The sequence below is a fragment of the Acanthopagrus latus genome, chromosome 14, assembly GCF_904848185.1.
Source record: "Acanthopagrus latus isolate v.2019 chromosome 14, fAcaLat1.1, whole genome shotgun sequence".
Classification (NCBI taxonomy): Eukaryota; Metazoa; Chordata; class Actinopteri; order Spariformes; family Sparidae; genus Acanthopagrus; species Acanthopagrus latus.
In genome coordinates, this window is record NC_051052.1 from 21516018 (window position 1) to 21533185 (window position 17168).

The 17168-nt window shown below is 42.2% G+C and overlaps 2 protein-coding genes and 1 long non-coding RNA gene across 8 annotated transcripts; 2 read left to right on the forward strand and 1 right to left on the reverse strand.

Annotated features, from left to right (window-relative positions):
• Nucleotides 1-1980: 1980 nt before the first annotated feature.
• On the forward strand, nucleotides 1981-6395 carry crebl2 (cAMP responsive element binding protein-like 2). The gene is made up of 3 exons (XM_037121870.1): nucleotides 1981-2219; nucleotides 2897-3094; nucleotides 4818-6395. The coding sequence occupies exons 1-3, from the start codon at nucleotides 2205-2207 to the stop codon at nucleotides 4971-4973; spliced, it is 369 nt and encodes a 122-aa protein (XP_036977765.1). The 5' UTR covers nucleotides 1981-2204; the 3' UTR covers nucleotides 4974-6395.
• A 1716-nt stretch (nucleotides 6396-8111) lies between these two features.
• Nucleotides 8112-15042, reverse strand: gpr19 (G protein-coupled receptor 19). Of its 6 annotated transcripts, none has more exons than XM_037121817.1 (2): nucleotides 14840-15042; nucleotides 8112-12102 (listed from the first exon to the last, which is right to left on the reverse strand). In XM_037121817.1, the coding sequence occupies exon 2, from the start codon at nucleotides 12074-12076 to the stop codon at nucleotides 10799-10801; it is 1278 nt and encodes a 425-aa protein (XP_036977712.1). In that variant the 5' UTR covers nucleotides 12077-12102; nucleotides 14840-15042; the 3' UTR covers nucleotides 8112-10798. The 6 variants fall into 6 exon arrangements, with proteins under 6 accessions (XP_036977712.1, XP_036977709.1, XP_036977715.1 ...); XM_037121814.1 differs by lacking the exon at nucleotides 14840-15042 and adding an exon at nucleotides 14382-14499; XM_037121820.1 differs by lacking the exon at nucleotides 14840-15042 and adding an exon at nucleotides 13864-13898.
• Nucleotides 8570-17157, forward strand: LOC119032559. The gene is made up of 4 exons (XR_005078943.1): nucleotides 8570-8693; nucleotides 13886-14415; nucleotides 16058-16126; nucleotides 16238-17157. It is a non-coding gene; the product is annotated as an uncharacterized LOC119032559 (long non-coding RNA).
• The last annotated feature ends 11 nt before the right edge of the window (nucleotides 17158-17168 follow it).

Consider the following 17168-nt stretch of genomic DNA (forward strand, 5'->3'; position numbering starts at 1 on the left):
ATAAAGGTTTCAAACTGAAACAGAACATCAACATTTGTGCTAGTATGACGGGCTGATAAGACGACACTGTGATTACACACATGACGTCTAGTTTTCTTCCTTTGCCCAGTGAATGTGCACATTTTGAAAAGCGTTGTGTGTCTGCATGTGTCAGGGCTCCATCACATTAGGAGAGAACTAAATAATATGTTAATGTCACTATAAGAGAGACTTGATGTTCTCCGCAGTCAGGAGGGAAAATCTGTTCATCTACCAGCATCAACAATCAACTGAGATGAGTTGTAAAATATCAGCAGAGATCCAACATGATATGATATTAATCCAGTGAATCAGTCGAGCTCAGACTGCTGTGAACTCATGTAAAGTCTCTGCTTTTCTCTCAGACCCTAAAAATGAAAGATTAAAGTTTACTTACTTACGTACTTTTGAATCAAGGTATTTTTACTAAGTTGTATTTTTACCTTTGATGATGGACACTGAGTCAGATCTCCAGCAGCACTTTTAAAACCTGATTGAATAGTTTGTCACTGGAGTCTGTACCTGGTAGTCTACAGGGATGAGGGGGTGGTGGGGGGGGAACGCTCGGGTGGATCCTTTGCGGTGAACCAGCAGCGTCCTCTGCTTCCCGTCCACCACGTGCTCCTCCACTTTGGCGATGTTGTGGGACACGTCGTAGATGACGTGCATGTTGAGGTCGTCTGGCGTCGTGGTGAACACTTTAGAAAAGGCCTGAAGAATAAAAGTTTAAAAAGTCAGTCGGCATCAACCTGAACATGATGTTGTTTCACAGAGTGGTCTGAGTGATCGATCTCACACCAGCTCATTTAAAAAAGGGTCCAACAAACATGTTAGCCACTCGTAGCCTCGCAGATAATAGCTAGCATCTTTTCAAATAAAGGATTTTCCTAAAACAATGTGGTGTTAATGCACATGTTTCACATCAGTCATAAAAGTATTCTGAGTGAATGATGGAAGGTTCAGTTGATACAAATGGATTTCTGATGGATCGACAGCAGAATGATCAAAGTCAAACTGATCAGAGTTCTCTGATAAAGAAATGGCTGAAATGGCAGCCATTTTGAAATTTAAGAGACACAAGGAATATAAACATTAGACACACTAAGTCTTATTTTGCTTCTTTGCTGAATTTATATTATTTTACTGTACTCTGTTAGACCTTATATGTTTTTATCAGTGTTTCAGACCATGTGAGCCTCAACAATAATTTGTTTTTAGTCAAAACGGTGACTTTAAATGAACTGTTCCTGTTTTTAAAACTTCCATCCTACTTTCCTAAAAGTCAGACCAAATATTCGTCACTAATATTCCTCATCTCTGGTCAGTTGGGTCTGATTCCTGAGATGACTCCAGCCTCAGATCATCTCTTCGGCTCCAGGTGTGTTTACCTGTCTGGTGAGGAAGGTCATGGACGAGCGGTTGACCCAGGCGTAGTTTCCTGCGGCTGCCATCCCCTTCAGGTAGTCCTGTCCTTCCTGTGATGTGATGCGAGCAGCACGGCCGTTCTCCATGGTGACCGGAGCGTCAGCCAACAACATCCAGGACATTTTAACACCATCTGTATCAAAGTGTCTTTGTGAACAGGTTCTGAAACAAATTATAGGGAAATTCAATATCAGTCTTTAAATTCAGCGTGCTGGACTGTGATGCTTTACAGGAAGTCACACACAATGTTTAACACAATGTCAAAAGTCACTACAGACAAAAAGGTTCTTGAGATTAATATTCAAAAACATTAAAAAGAAAGATGTAAACTTTTTGTGATTGACGAACGTTTGAGAGTTCTGGTTCATAGTTATAAATGTTTTATATTCTCACAGTCTGATATTTCTTTATGTTGGAGACAAACTGACATTTTATTGATGATACTGATGATCTTTCACACAGGATCAATACTTTCTGTCTTCATTCACTGCAAAGGTTATAAAGGCCTGAGGGGCAGACCGGAAAAGGCGTGTCTTCGGAGCTCAGCTGACGTAACCGCGTTACGTCATCAGGAAGCACGATGTAAACAGACGACCAGCTTCACTTCAATAACCGTGTCAGCTGTTGTGTGTTTGCTTGTTGTTGACGCGGACTGACTCTAACTTTGTGTCTTCAACACTTCCTGTGTCTCAGTTTCACCTCGAGCTGTGAGCTGAGTGAAGCTAACCGGAGCTAGCTGCCTGCGCGGTAGCGTCACCAACATGGATGATAACAAGGTGAGAGGCTCGCGCTGCTGAACGACGGTTCACCTGACACCAGCACTGGTGTTCTGTCGGTCCGGTCGAGATGCTGGTGTTAAAGTTACCGACCGTCCTCATGTTAACTAGCGTGTGAAGCTAAGTGAAGCTAAGTGGCAGGATATGAACTGTATACTCGGCTAACTGTACTGCTAGCTGGTTAGCTAGCTGTAGCTAGGCTAACGTGCTCGTTGCGGCTACATTGATAACACAGCTAGTTAAGCGCGTTAGTTATAATAGTTTAAGTCATGTCAGATACAATATAGCTGTGGTGTTTAATTATTTATCATAATTAGAGATTACAACTCAGTGTTATTGTACACTGTGTTGCTTATATTATGACTTCATGTATTAGAAAACTGCATTAATCCTAAAGGAAAACTCCTCTGCTTCAGTAGAAATGAACATAAACTCACAAAACACACGATATAACAATACTGATATGAATAATAATTGAATTCCAGAGATGACTGTTTGATCAGCTGTTGACTGTTTGATCAGCTGTTTGTGTCGTTGTCTCTGATCTGATGACGGTAGAACATCACTGGACAGGTGATGACAGCAGGGAGACGTAGTGAGACATGTTCAGATGGACTCCTCATTAACTCTCCATTAAATATAGATTAATAACCATCACTGTGTTGTCTGTGTGTCAGATGGTGGCTGGTAAAGTGAAGAAACCTGGCAAACGAGGACGCAAACCTGCAAAAATCGACCTGAAGGCCAAACTGGAGCGAAGCCGTCAGAGCGCGAGGGAGTGCCGGGCGAGGAAGAAGCTGAGGTACCAGTACCTGGAGGAACTGGTGTCCAGTAAGGAGAGAGCCATCTGTGCCCTGCGGGAGGAGCTGGAGATGGTAAAGAAACAGATCTTCTCTTGAATGCATTTTTTAAAACTGAGTCATTACTGATGCTCACTGACTCTGACTGAGACCCTTTGGATCTATTTTCTCCGCTATTAATGTCAGCATATTTAAAAATGCTCTAAAAACACAACCAGTGACTTCAGAAGATCAGCTCATGAGATGAATACTAAGTTGTTACACATCCCTGTAAAGGGATATTTCGGATATGTTCATGTTGTGTGAGGAACTTTCCCCTTGTCAGAGTTTTTACCTGCAGTGGACGACGTCGTCTCACAGCTGCTGTGGAGAAGCAGGAAGTAAAGCTTCATACTACTGAAACTGAACCAGCAGCAAAACTTACTGTAGCCGCTGTTGCTGTGAAACATCCTTTCGTTGGCACTACATTCACTCAACCGTACAACGTCCGTATTCTAACGCACAGACACAATGTAGTGCCAAAGAAAAGACTGTTAAACGTTAAGCGTCAGAAATGTTAAAATTTAGCACATACACTCAAACAGGAAGGTGTATTTTAAAGGTGGGATAAAATGCTTAATGTTCTGCTTCCTGCCGGTGCCGCATGCTGCTTCTCCACACTAACTGCGAGATGTCGGTCGTCTCCTGCAGCTAACACACACTGAGCAGGGATACTTTCCTCATACAAGCCCACATCACACTGATACGTCTCAGGTGAACCAAACTCAAGCTGACAGCTCTAAACACAAGTGTATTAGTCAAGTTGTTCCTCTGTCAGCCTGCCAGTCGTAGCAGCAGGTGTTTGTTATCACACTCAGTGTGTTTACATGACACTCAAGAAAACCGATTTACTGTGTTAGTCCGACTATGATCAGATTTCTAAGATGCATGTATACACCTTAGTCTGACTAACATTGGACCAGATCTGATTCTGTCACCACTAGTTGAAATGAGTACAGCGCCACCTAGCGTACTGGGGTCTGACATGCTCCGGCCAGTAATTAGATTTTCTTGCCGGCATGTATACTCGGACAACTGCAGTTGTCTGACTGAGTAGCATAGTCGAGCTATAGCTGTAATCTGAATAAGCTGTGCATGTAAACATACTGACTGTCTGTTTCATTGAACCAGTAACACCGCATCACCAGACTCTCCTAACAAATGTAGTGATTTTAAGAGTTGTTGAGACGTGACCAGACGTGAACAAACTTTAACATGTAGGTCTGATAAAATAAAGAGCACGTTACAGAAAGTTCTGAGGAAAATAGTTTCTGTCCGTGTAGAATCTATTTTTCCACCGTTGTTCAGGCCGTCTGCTGTCAGTCGATGTCACTTTATTTCGACTTCATTTCACTTTTGAGAACATGACAGCAGTGTCGGTTCTCACACGGTGTGCCGGCCACGTTACCGCCCAACAATCAGAAGCTTGATTGGTTCCCTGAGTCATGTCATCATGTTCCTGATGTGAGGACTTAAAGGAGTTTACTGCAGCGAGCTGAGGCGTGTCTGCGAGGTAAGAAACAGCTGACAGACTGAGTGATGGTGCTGGTGACTCACTCCATCAGGAACATTGTCGCTTAATGATGTTTATTAAAGTGTCTCAGGTGATTAAAGTTCTCCTGGTTTTACTGCGTCCATGTTAAGATGTAATGTCTGCTAACTTGTTAGCCCTGCAGCATCTGTTACCTTGGCGATTGTTGATCACAGATAAGATGAACTGCATTAATGTTTTCTTCCTCTGTTGTGTTTCCGTCCTCAGTACAAGCAGTGGTGTTCGGCCATGGATCAGGGGAAGATCCCCTCTGAGATTAAAGCTCTGCTCACCGGAGACGACCAGAAGCTGCCTCAAGGTGGCAGCAGCACCAAGACGTCCAAGAACAGCAAGAACAGCATCAGCAGCAACGGTCAGGGCTGAAGAGACGGACTGAGAGCGCTCCTGTATTTTTATTTTACATTTCATACTCACTCTGGTGTTCTAATCTTTGACAGTTTCACAGGATCACGTGTAACCACTGGAGGTTTCTGATCAGTTTGAGCTTCGACATGAACTCTTGTTAATTCTCGTTTCTTCTCTAACAAACAGTTTCAGCCATCAGTCCTCCGTCAGGGCGTCTGAAGGCTCCTGGTGTCTTTATATGCAGTCAGTCAGTCACGACAAACACAACATCATCTGTGAGTTTCTACAAATCCAAAACTCCTGTTGAGGAATTCTGAATCAGGCTTTCCAATTCATCACATTAACAAACAACTACAATTATTTTTATCAATGTGAACTTTTGAGTTGAAAGAAAAGATATTTCATGATAAATGTAAAACTGAAAAGATGTCAGACAGCTCAACTGAGCTGCTTGTTGCTTTAATTTGACGTCTTCACGTAATGTCACGTCAGTTACTGTTGTGTTAAAGTCTAAAACTGACACAAAGTTCTGCTGCAGCTGTCACGTTTAAAGGCTGAAGTTGTGTTTTTCATAAAGACGGAGTGGGGAGAACAAAGTTGTTGATTTTATTTGTTCAATCTCTCACAAACTCTTTTGTTTCAGACTAAAATTTAAATAATCACATTGGACTAAAATGTGGATACAACACAGGGAGTTCTTCTCTCTAAGGTTAATAGTTAAACTCTTGTGCTCACAGCAGCAACCGTCTTCTTTCTCTTTATAATGTTTTAATATAAGAAGTCAGAACTGCTGAACTGCTGTCAGACATCTTCTAGTTCCTCACTTCACCTTCACCTGTTGTTCGGTCAGCAGGTGAGGAGGCTTCAGGATCATTATTATGATTTATTAGTCCCACGACTGATTGACTGACTGTATATAAGAACATATAATAACCTGGTTTGCTCTCTAAAAGACGTTTCTTCTTCATGATGTATTTACACACTTCAGTGAACAGAATATTTTTACATGTGACTGATTGTGTCCAGAATAAACGAAGGCCTTCCTGTTGTAGCATTACACGTCAGCTGCGAGGACAAAGAGTCGTCGAGTCGGTGATATATTTTTGTATTTTCTATCAGCTCAGAAGTCGTTGTTGTGTTTGTGAATGTTGGACTTATTTTTTAACGTCAGCTCTCTGAGAGTGAAACGATTGTGGCCATAAATTAAACACAAAGCTTCTCTTCAGTTTGTTTCACTCTAATTGTTCCCCTGAGTTTTATTTTTTATTTCTGGCCGAAACGTTTTAAGCTCTTTCTTTTGTCGGTGAGGTGAAGAACTCCTCGCTGATCGTTGCACTTTGTTGAGTTTGGCTGAAGCACTTTGTTGGATGATTGTAGGTCGCAGCAACTTCTGTGTCTGAACTGTGTCTGTGTGAGAATAAAAGTGTGTTTGACTCTGAACGGTGAACTGTTTCATTCTGTGTCCACCAGAGGGCGCTGAGTCAGCAGCTGGAGTCATTTAAAGGGTAATTCCACCAGTTTGGAGAGAACTGCTGCTGCATGTGTGAACCAGCGGGATAAATTCTCTTGTGGCTCGAAGAAGCTGCATGTCATGTCATGTCATGTAATAAATAACCTCCAGTGATGTCACTTAGTGGCTCTGTTGTATTATGGGTAATGTAGGCCACAAAAACATGGACGACTGGTTCTCTAACTGGTAAGCTAATTTGTTTGATAGATTATTGACACTGCAGCAGAATGCAACCTAGATGTAATTTAAAGGAAAATAAAAAATAAACAGCTGAAGAAGCTCGGGACTCGTTATACAAAAAAACAACCCAGTGAAGAAAATACTCAAGAACTCCATTAACATTCTGCTGAATTAGCTATTAGCCCTTCCTGTTAGCAGTGAACCTGTGGATTCACAGACAACCATCACTGGACCACTGTGGTACTGAAGATAACTTGAAAATGTGATTTTTCTAAAGCAAGTTCTGCACATAAGGGGAGACTTTTTGAGGATTTCTAAGCAGATTTGTGGAGTCATCATCTCTCTTCCACTTGGATCCGCTTTACAACAGCTGGTTTTATTTCCTCCTGTTGGTCTGAAGATCATTAAATTCTGACAGAAAGCTGAGAAGTTAATCTGAGTCAGAGCTGCAGAGACTCGAGCTCTCAGACTGACCTGATGACACAGAACTGAAGGACTCGTCCAGTTTGAACAGCGCACGAGTTGCTGATGTTAATGCATGCTATCACTTAGTCGACAGTTTAACAAGCAGGTGAAGCATCAAAGTGAGACAGGTTAGACTCTGAACAGCTGGATCAGAAAACTACATCCTCCAGTGTGGTGAAGATCAACACTGAGCGTCACTGATCTCTTGGTGTTCATAACACAGAAAACAACAGTTCTGCTCTTAGATCTTTACATCTGGTTCAAGTCCAGTCACAGTTTGTCCTGACGGTGGCGTTGGACGATGTTTAATGTTATTTAAAGGTTTAATACGTTGGAAGTTTATTTCAGCAGTTACCAACAGAGTGTGAAGAACTGCTTTGACGACAGAGTAGTACTCTGACGTCGCACAACAGGAGTAAAGGTGCTGTAAAACAAAATGGCATCTGTTACCTGCTGTTGTTTCCCCTCTTGTTGTTGCAATGCATCATTAGAAAAAATGTGTTTTTGAAAACTAAAGTATGAACCTTAAAAAAAACATGATATGACTTCTTTAAAATACCAGTCAAATACTTATCAGATGCTCCAGCTCTGGAGAGCTGTTACAACATTAAAGATCCATTTTGAAAGAAAGTTGATTTTTGAGTCTCGTACAGCTCCGAAGCTTCAGGATTGTAAATCGGGTCAGTCGGCTATTTGAGGAGTTCAGTTCCAGACCTGTAACTATTTTAGTTTCTGTAACAAGCGTTTCATTTACCACAGAACTCATAGCTGATACCATCAAAACTGAGTTAACATATTATGTCCACAGATAGAAGTTGGTCAGTCCTGTTTTTATGACAGAAATGATAATTAGCAGAAAATGACAACACAGATGAATAATAGAACAGCTGACAGGTAGTGGAGAGTTCGAAGCTGCAGAATCTCTCTACTTGATGAATCCACCACTGCATGGAAAAGATGAGGAAGTCGAGTTTCATACATCTTTGAAAATACTAGGTGAGTATTTGTAGATACATTTATTTATATTTTCACCAAAGCACGGTGTGTACAGACGTTATTGACCTCGGCAGCGACAAAATCTTCAATGGTTTTATCTCAGATCTCACTGGGAATAAACATAAACCAGAACAAGTTCATATAACTTCATGTGTGACAAATACTATGAATACATTTCTTCCTAACTGCCCCGTCGCCATTAGTAAAATAAGGGTAGGCCACTGACTGCAGACTGTGCTACCTGAGAAATCCTTCAGTATTATAAACATCTTCATGAGTTTGATTGAGCTGGTGATCTGTTGTCAGTGTTGAGTAGCCACGTCTGAAAAAGCTTGTCGCGTTTTGTGAAAACTCGAGTCACTAGTCTGACCTGATAGTCGGGTGTCGTCTGCAAACAGTTTCACGATGTTCCTGCAGGGCTGTTTCCTTTCATTGGTAGCTGATAGGTTATAAATGGGGTGTGCTGACCTGCATGTTCTGAGCCCCAAATGCCCCAAATTATACACATTTTTGAGAATCTTGTGCACACAGGATTCAAAATGATCTTTCAGGACATTATAAGGGCTTCCTATGAATATCTACTCTAGGTGAGAACTTCTAACAAAAGCTTTTGGCTGTTTTTCTGTTGCTTTGTACGTAGCTAACAAAGTAGCTTGTTATGCTAGATACTGAATCCTCTATGGACTTCTCATCTTTAGAATCTAATGTTGTGTGCATGGGAAAAAAATATCCTTCAGGATGTCATGAGGCTCCCTATAAATGTGTATTTACTTCTTGAAAACCTTTCTAAAAAGAAACTTTCAACAAAGGCGGCACTCGTTCCGTTGCTGTGTTTCATACAAGAAGCCAGCATTTACGTAGCAAGCTAGTTAGCAAGTTATGCTAGTTATTGACTGCTCTTATTCTTGTCTTTGGAGACTAATCATCTGTGCACATGATGAAAAAATATATACTTGTAGAAATAGACCTGTGGCAATTTTTGTGTTGCAATTTTTTATGCATTTAGCCAGTTTACGTAGCTAGTTATGCTAGTTACTGACTCACCTAAGAACATCTCATTCTTAGAATCTAATCTCATGTGCAAATGAAAGGAAAATATCCTCCAGGACGCCGTAAGGCTCTCCCATCAAGAAACTTCTAACAAAGGTTTGATTTGTTGCTGTGTCTCTGTAGCTAGCTAGTTAGCTACGTAATGCTAGTCACTGACACCAAGCACATTTGTTTTGTCGGTTTAGAAGTATAGATCAAAAATGACGCAACTGCTTTGAAACAGCATAAATACTACATAAAAAAGTACTAAATGCACCTCAAGGTGGAATTGTTTTGTTAACAACTGTTTCCAAAGTCAAGAAAAAACTCAGAACCCCACATTTTTAAGCCAACACATTCAACAAGTCCCAACAAGGACAGAAATTGAGATATATTATAAAGCATAATTAAATGACTGCATGATATATTTGCAGATATGCTATTTGTAATTTGATTGATATGTTTAAAGAGAAATAGATTTCCAAAACAGCCACCGAACATTCAAGACAACTTTTAGAAAAATACAGCTAGCGGTGAGACTTCTCTGTTGAAGTCGAAGTTTTCAACTTTGCTTCTAGCCAACATCCAAAATTTGAAAGGTAGGCACTAGTAGTAAAAACCGTCAAACAATATATTCTAAGGTTTTCTAAATAATGCTGTAGCCACCAGTAATCACCAAATTCATCCAAAACTGATCCAGAATGTAAAATTGAATTCCTTAAACTGTTCTATCTGGTGTCTACAGTCTTATGCTAGAAACATTTTTTCTTTGGCTCTCTGTTAACAAACCACACAACGGATTTCAAAGTTTTGTGGTTGGTTGTTTCTTACAGAAATGTACCTTGGAGGTTTCATTTTTATATCTGCAGATTTCTTGACCTTTTTTATCAAAGAACTAAATTCTTTCTCCCACAGTTGTTCATCATTTCATCTGAGGAATTCGCTGAGGACAGTTTCATGTTTCATCTCCATCAAAGCCTTTGCAGTGCTTAAAGTCACCTCAGATTCTGTTATTAGTCCAACAAGACTTTTACTTTTAACCAAGAACATTATGGTTCCTTTTCCTCCTCACTCTTTGCAAATGTACCATCTCTATAACTTTGATCTTTACATTAACATGGTCCAGCTCAGTTGACCTTAACAAACTATTCTTGGGGCTTGATTGGCTTCCCAACTCACCATTACTCTTAATGTAGCAAAGCAGATGATGTCAATGTTAACAGTTGGCTAGTAGCCAATACTAATGTTAGCTTCTACCACATACATTACTGTAGCAAATCAGATGGATTTACAACAGGTCACTTTATAGATGGCCACAGACTACAGTTAGCTAACAAGCTGACATTATCAAAACACAAAATCAGATGCAACAATGGCAAAACAACCCACCAAAAACAACACAGAAATAAATCATGATTCAGATCTTAAGTATAAAAGTTATTAGCTGTTCACAACTGTTGAGAACCTCCAATATGGCTGCCAGAAGGTGTGTTACATCAGAAAAAGCCCTTTATACAAACTGAACACATCTGTGAGCTGTTGTCTTTGTTGAATATGAGGCTAGCATGTTCCAGCTAGCTCTACTGTAATCGTGCCAGCGTTGTGTTGTTGAAGAAAACAGTTTCAAACTTGTTCATGTTTGTACATTCACAATTTTAACACCTCAGACAAACGTGTTTGGAGGGTTGGCGTTAGTTGGCCAGGCTACCTTCTTTTCTTTTGCTTCACGGTCAAATGTATCATACACTGAGTCCTTGGTGACCGTCTTTGCTTGCACTGGGATGTCCACCACCCCAACATAGTTCTTTTTGGCCATCCGAGAGCTCGCAGTGATGGTGTACGCATTACTGCGGTAGCATTTCATGGATGACATGCAGAATGTTTCCCTCATGCCCCTTCTGAAGTTTGCGTTGTAGACAGAGTACAGGGTTGGCTTGGACGCTGTGGAGCTGAAGGAGATCCATGCGATGGCTGTAAAGAACAGCAGCCCCTGCCTGCTGGGTCCATCAGACTCCCTGGGGTGCCACAGTTGGGCGATGAAGAAGGGTGTCCAGGTGAGGAAGAAAACTGAATTGAGCATGAGGAACATCTTGATGGTCTTGACTTTAGTCCGTGGAACGATGTTCATTGTCCGGCGCACCGTGTGGCCATCAGCACCGATCCTCCAGATGTAACGTATCACCCGCTGGTAGAACGACATGATCACCGCCACTGGGACCAAAAAACCAAACAGGAGGTGGATGGCAGCATAAGCTATACTGCCCCAGGTGTCGGAAAGGAAAAAGTCACAATGGCTGCTGCCTGTAGAGGTGGAACCATAGAAGAAGAGGCAGGGTGACACGAAGGCTGCATCAAACAGCCACGATGCCAGGATCATCTTCTTCGCTTTCTCTCTGGACACCTTGAAGCTAAGGGGGTAGACGATTGTGTAGAAGCGGTCTACAGAGATGGAAAGCAGGACATAGACCTGCACACCTGGACAGAGGTGCTGCAGGTAGCGAACAGCCTTGCAGGCGGCGGCGCTCAGCGGCCATCGTCCTGATGCAACCTGCAACAGAATGAAGGGGGCACAACCCAGGCTCATGAGCAGGTCTGCACAGGCCATAGACACCACAAAGTAGTTGGTGGTGGACTGAGTCCGCCGGCTCCGGTGGATGACCAGGCAGACGAGGGCATTTCCCAGGATGGAGACCAGCCAGAGAACTCCAAACACCAAACCCAGGACAGCGACCTCCCCGGAAGTCAGCTCATAGGAGACGGAGGTCCTGTTGGGCTGGCCAGAGGACGAGCCCTCGAGGCTGCAGGGGGGGGTTGTAGGTGAGGTTGCCAGGACAGTCGAGTTTACCCTCTCGGAGTAGTTAAATGACATCTGATACATGAAAGATGGAGAGTAAAGGGAGGGATTGACACCAACTGTGTTCGATGACCGGGCATACACCATAGCTATACAGCTTCACCAGAGAGGAGCTGTGGAGACAAAGAAACATATTCATCATTAGTACAAACACCAGCAGACATTCACAACAGAAAACACCTCATAAAGCCTAACCCTAACCCTTCTTGAAAAACAATAGTGTATCCATCCGCCCAGTTCCTCTGCACAGGCACCATGCTGGTTAACTGGTTGGTTGGTTCATCGTGAACTGGGTTTGTTTGTAGTCTGCTAGTAGGTGGGTTGATCAGTAAGACCGATGGTAATCTGTAGGAGGGTCGAGCGATCCTTCGATTGGATGGTAAACAACTTCTACGTGTGGACAATCATCTGATGTTCAAAATACTGTGTAATTCATTACCAACTGGCGTTGCTATCAGTGACTAGCAACAGCTGACTGGTGTTCCAACTTGTTGCACTGGGACGCTGTCAGCTCGGTTGTGATGTAATTTCCAGCTACAACTTCCAACTTCCAAGCTTAATAGTTGGTTGGTTGGCTGGTTGGTTGGTTGGTTGGTTGGCTGGTTGGTTGGTTGGCTGGTTGGTTGGTTGGTCGGTTGGTCGGTTGGTCGGCTGGCTGGTTGGTTGGCTGGTTGGTTGGTTGGTTGGTTGGCTGGTTGGTTGGTATGTAGGTTGTGTGAGTGATGATTTGCTCAGCTGGTTATTAGTTTATTGGTAGTTTGGTGGGTAAGTGGGTCGTTGGTTGGCCAAACGAACCTTTGTGACGAAGCTTTTCCTTTAGCTCTCATGAAGACATTTACAGGACTGATGGGGTCGTTTCTAATTAAGAAAGCCAACATGGCTGTCAGACACAGCAGCGCCTCAGCAGGCTGTCGAGGACTTTAAATAACGAAGGGAAACGTCTAATGAAGACGTTGTTCCACTTCAGAAGTGTCATCTGGGGAAATGTAAATTCTCAAGCAGAGCTGTTGACACCGAATAACCCAGAAACAAGTTGAATCATTTAAAACATCATTTTGTTGGTTCCAGGACCAGAATAATGACCTCTGAGCATCAAAGAAGCCTTTTTTATAAATATCTGCTCCTCTAAGCAATCAGCAGCAGTTAATTCACAACCTGTGCCGGCAGCTGATTCCATTAATCCGTCTCAGGGATCCAGTTTAGTGTCCACAGAGATCCTGGTCTCCTCTGAGGTCGACCATTAAGGACGTGAAGACGCTCATGTGGGAAAACATCTCTGCTTATCGCTGCCTTTGTGTTTACGCTGCTGAATATCAACCGTGGCAACCTCATCCACCCATCCACACAGCTCGGATCATACTGTCAGAGCAGGTTATTTATCCTGTGAGCTGACACGTTAATATGAAAAGAAAAAAGGGAAATAAAGCACAATAACAGTAAAACTTAGAGTTGAGACAGGTACAAATAATTAATCAATAATTAAAGTGGTAGAAGTGTCATCAAATGTATGAAGTTGTTCATTAACTACTAGTTTTACAAAAACAAGAAATGTTTTTTGTCCAAGTTAATTTAAGCAACATTTTTCTTCAAGACTCATTTTATGTAAACTAAGACGATTTAAATCCCTCCTGATCTCAGTAAGATCAAAACGTCTCGATGGAAAAATACTGAGGAGGAAAATCAGCTGTTTACATCTTAAAGTGAATAAATTCATCTTATATTTATCTAAATATTAAACATTTACTGTGTCAGGAGTATCACAGTACAGAAGGACAGAACCTGAGCAAATGTTCTGGTTCACCTGCTGCAGAACCCCCTGCAGCTCAACACATCATTTTATATACACAAACACATGGGATGGATCCGTCTAACACCTGGCTGTCAACACCTTTACAGAAATATGTTGCATATGTTCATCACATCCACCAGAAACCAGATCGATCAGCAGATAAACAGCCTGCTGATGGAGGCAGCCTGCTGATGGAGGCAGCTCGGTGATGGAGGCAGCCTGCTGATGGAGGCAGCCTGCTGATGGAGGCAGCTCGGTGATGGAGGCAGCCTGCTGATGGAGGCAGCCTGCTGATGGAGGCAGCTCGGTGATGGAGGCAGCCTGCTGATGGAGGCAGCTCGGCCTGGACAACATGTCCTGCATCTCATTCACCGCGACGGCTGACTGATGGTGGAGGACCACATCCAACTGGACCACCGGGTCCCACCAGAACACCACTAACACCACCCTAAACACGAGCCGCTGGACCGTCCGCAGGTCTACAGGTGATCACAGCCGCTCGGCCGCAGCTGAAAACGGCCGACGTGTCGGTGTCGGTGTCGGTGTCGGTGAGCCCCGAGCTGGTTCTGTCGGTAACGTGTCGGTGATTAGAAGCGGACTCACCGGTGAAGAGCCGGGCAGGAAGAACCGCTTCATGGTGGGTTAATCCGTCAGTCAGTGCGGGTGGAGGAGGTCCGTGAAGGCAGCACACATCATGGCTGTTTGGTCGTTTTGTCCGTCTGTCTGTCGGTGTGTGTGTGTGTGTGTGTGTGTGTGTGTGTCTGTGGTCCTCGGAGCCTCGGAGGATGAAGCTGCAGCTGATGAAGAGGAGGATGGATGTTTTCTGACTTGCAGGGGCGGACTGAAGGTTTCGTGGGTCCATCAGCTGCTGACTGATGTTATTATGATACTGAAAACATGATGCTGATTATTAATTACAGCAGTCTGAGATTATTAATGACGTCACTGTATTATTGTTTTTTTTATCATTGTATTGTTTGAGGACTTTTATTTAAATTCTGTTTGCATGATAAATAAATAAACGGAGCCATTAAACATTTTAAGTTGACATGTAACTGCACCTGGAACAGTTCTGACCGGTTCCTCTTGATCCGGTCAGTCCAGCTCCTCCAGTGTTCAGTAACACAGGTTGTAGTTTCCCCAGTAAACACACCGACTTCTTCAGCTGCTGGAGAACCTCAGTTAATGACTCTGACTTCACTTCCTTTGTGTGTTACCATGGTAACATTAACACCTTGGATACCTGCCACTGCTGCTATGGACGTTTTACACGAGTAAATTAAAATTTTATATATATATATATATATATATATATATATATATATATATATATATATATATATATATATATATATATATATAAGACGAATCCTGTCATGTCGTGTCTGTGTTGGTTTCAGGATATAAATCCTACAATGTGACGCCGCGAAGACGAACGAGGACAAACAATCGTCCCTCTGCTGGTGGTGACCTTATCTTTTCATTTTTAAGTTGCGGTTTGTAAGAATTTTTTCTGAAATCTTCAGAAATGAACTAAAATCATCAACAGAATGTGAAGAAGCAGTTTTGATGTTTTGGCGTCTGTTCATTGTTTATCAGAGAAATCTAATGACGTTAGCATGCTAACCTGCTAGCTTCAGGTGGTCTCAATCCAAAGCTCCTCCTGCTCAGGCTGCTAACTGAGTGGCTATCTGAGCTAACTAGCTAACGGCAGCTACAGTTAGCAGCAGGTAGCAGTTACTCTACTGCACACAGTCATCAGCTGCGTGAATCATTTCAGCCTCTTGGCGGCGACACAATCTGCTTTAAATGTTGTTGGTTTTTTGTCCTGCTCCTCTTTTTGCTTTATTGTTTCACTTTCACTTGTTGTTTCCTGAGGTGTGACGAGTCAGACATGAAGAACAACAGAACGCTGACTGTGAGCTGTAGTTTCCTCAGTAAACACACCGACATGTTCCTGTTCTGGTCACATCCTCATGGTTCTTATCGGTCCTTTTAAGTATTCAGACAGTTGAAATACACAGTGTTGTGTTACTGCCAGTCAGGTGTGTGTTGGCCTGAATCTGTGAGATGGTCACGCCCACCTCATTTGCATATGAAAATAAGCGCTGAATGAAGGTGTTTTTATGAAATACAGAGTTTACAGAGATAAATAAAAGTTGTCACTCAAAATGAAAACATATTAATTGGCTTATTGAACTGCATCGACTCATCTATATATTTATATTTACATTTATTTACTCATTTACTGCCCAGTTATTATGAATCTGCTTCATCAGAGTGAAGACTCAACAGGTCACCTCAGGACTGAACACCTTCCTCCTCCTCCTCCTCCTCATCACTCACAGGTGAGTGTTCTGATGTTATTTATGACCGGGCTGATTGCTCCCTCTCTGCTCATGTGACCCAATCAGGTGGAGTCATTGATGGTTATTAATTATTAATCGTTATTCTTACAGTCGACCTTCACAGCGTGACGAGCTGCAACATGTCTGCTCTATAAAAGGAAACGACGCCGTCCATCTACAGTTATTGGTCTGATGCTGAGGGGGTTTGCTGTCGCAGCACGTCGCCATGGCAACCGCAGTGCTGAGGAGACGGTGATTTTCCAACAGGCCGGTTGCCATGGGAAACCAACAATGGTGCTGATGGGAGGAGGGAGGGAAGAAACAAACAGCTCAGTGAGAGAGACTCGAGTTTTCTGAGTCAACATCAGTGACTCAACAGAAAAACGAGAGTTTATTCAGTTAATGTACGGAAGCTCGATTCTGCCAAGAGGAGGGGGCCATAAACAATTGAAAGTTTGGAAATATTAACACTAAAACTGCTCCTGATAAAACACTGTTATGATCTGTCCACTCTTGACCAAAAATTCTTTCAGCCCTTATTTTTTCCCCACTCAGTTTCACACATGAAAGAAAAAATTATATTGACATTATAACTGTATCGACATTAACAGGATTTAACGAGTTGGCGAAAATTGTTGACACCAAAAATAATACTAATTCTCCTGAAATTTTTTGACCTGCATGAAATAAATTCTGAAATATTTAATGGACAGAAAAAATCCTTTTGTCAGTTTCACACTTGAAAAAAAATAATAAATTCACACTAGAATTGGAAAAATACATTCTGCTGAATAATAAATATGACAAAATCATACATATTTTAGTACTCCAGAAATATCTCCAGAAAGAGTTTGGTTTCCACAAATTTGAAAATTTTCTTCGTAAAAAGAATTGAGGAAAAACTTCAACCTGTTTTCTTTCCCACTCATTTTCCCGCACAAAAGGAAATTTCCTGATAAATGTTCTTGATGTTTTCATGAATTTTACTTGCGCGATTTCACAAATTTGAAAATGTTCCTCTGAAAAATAAACTTCACTCTGT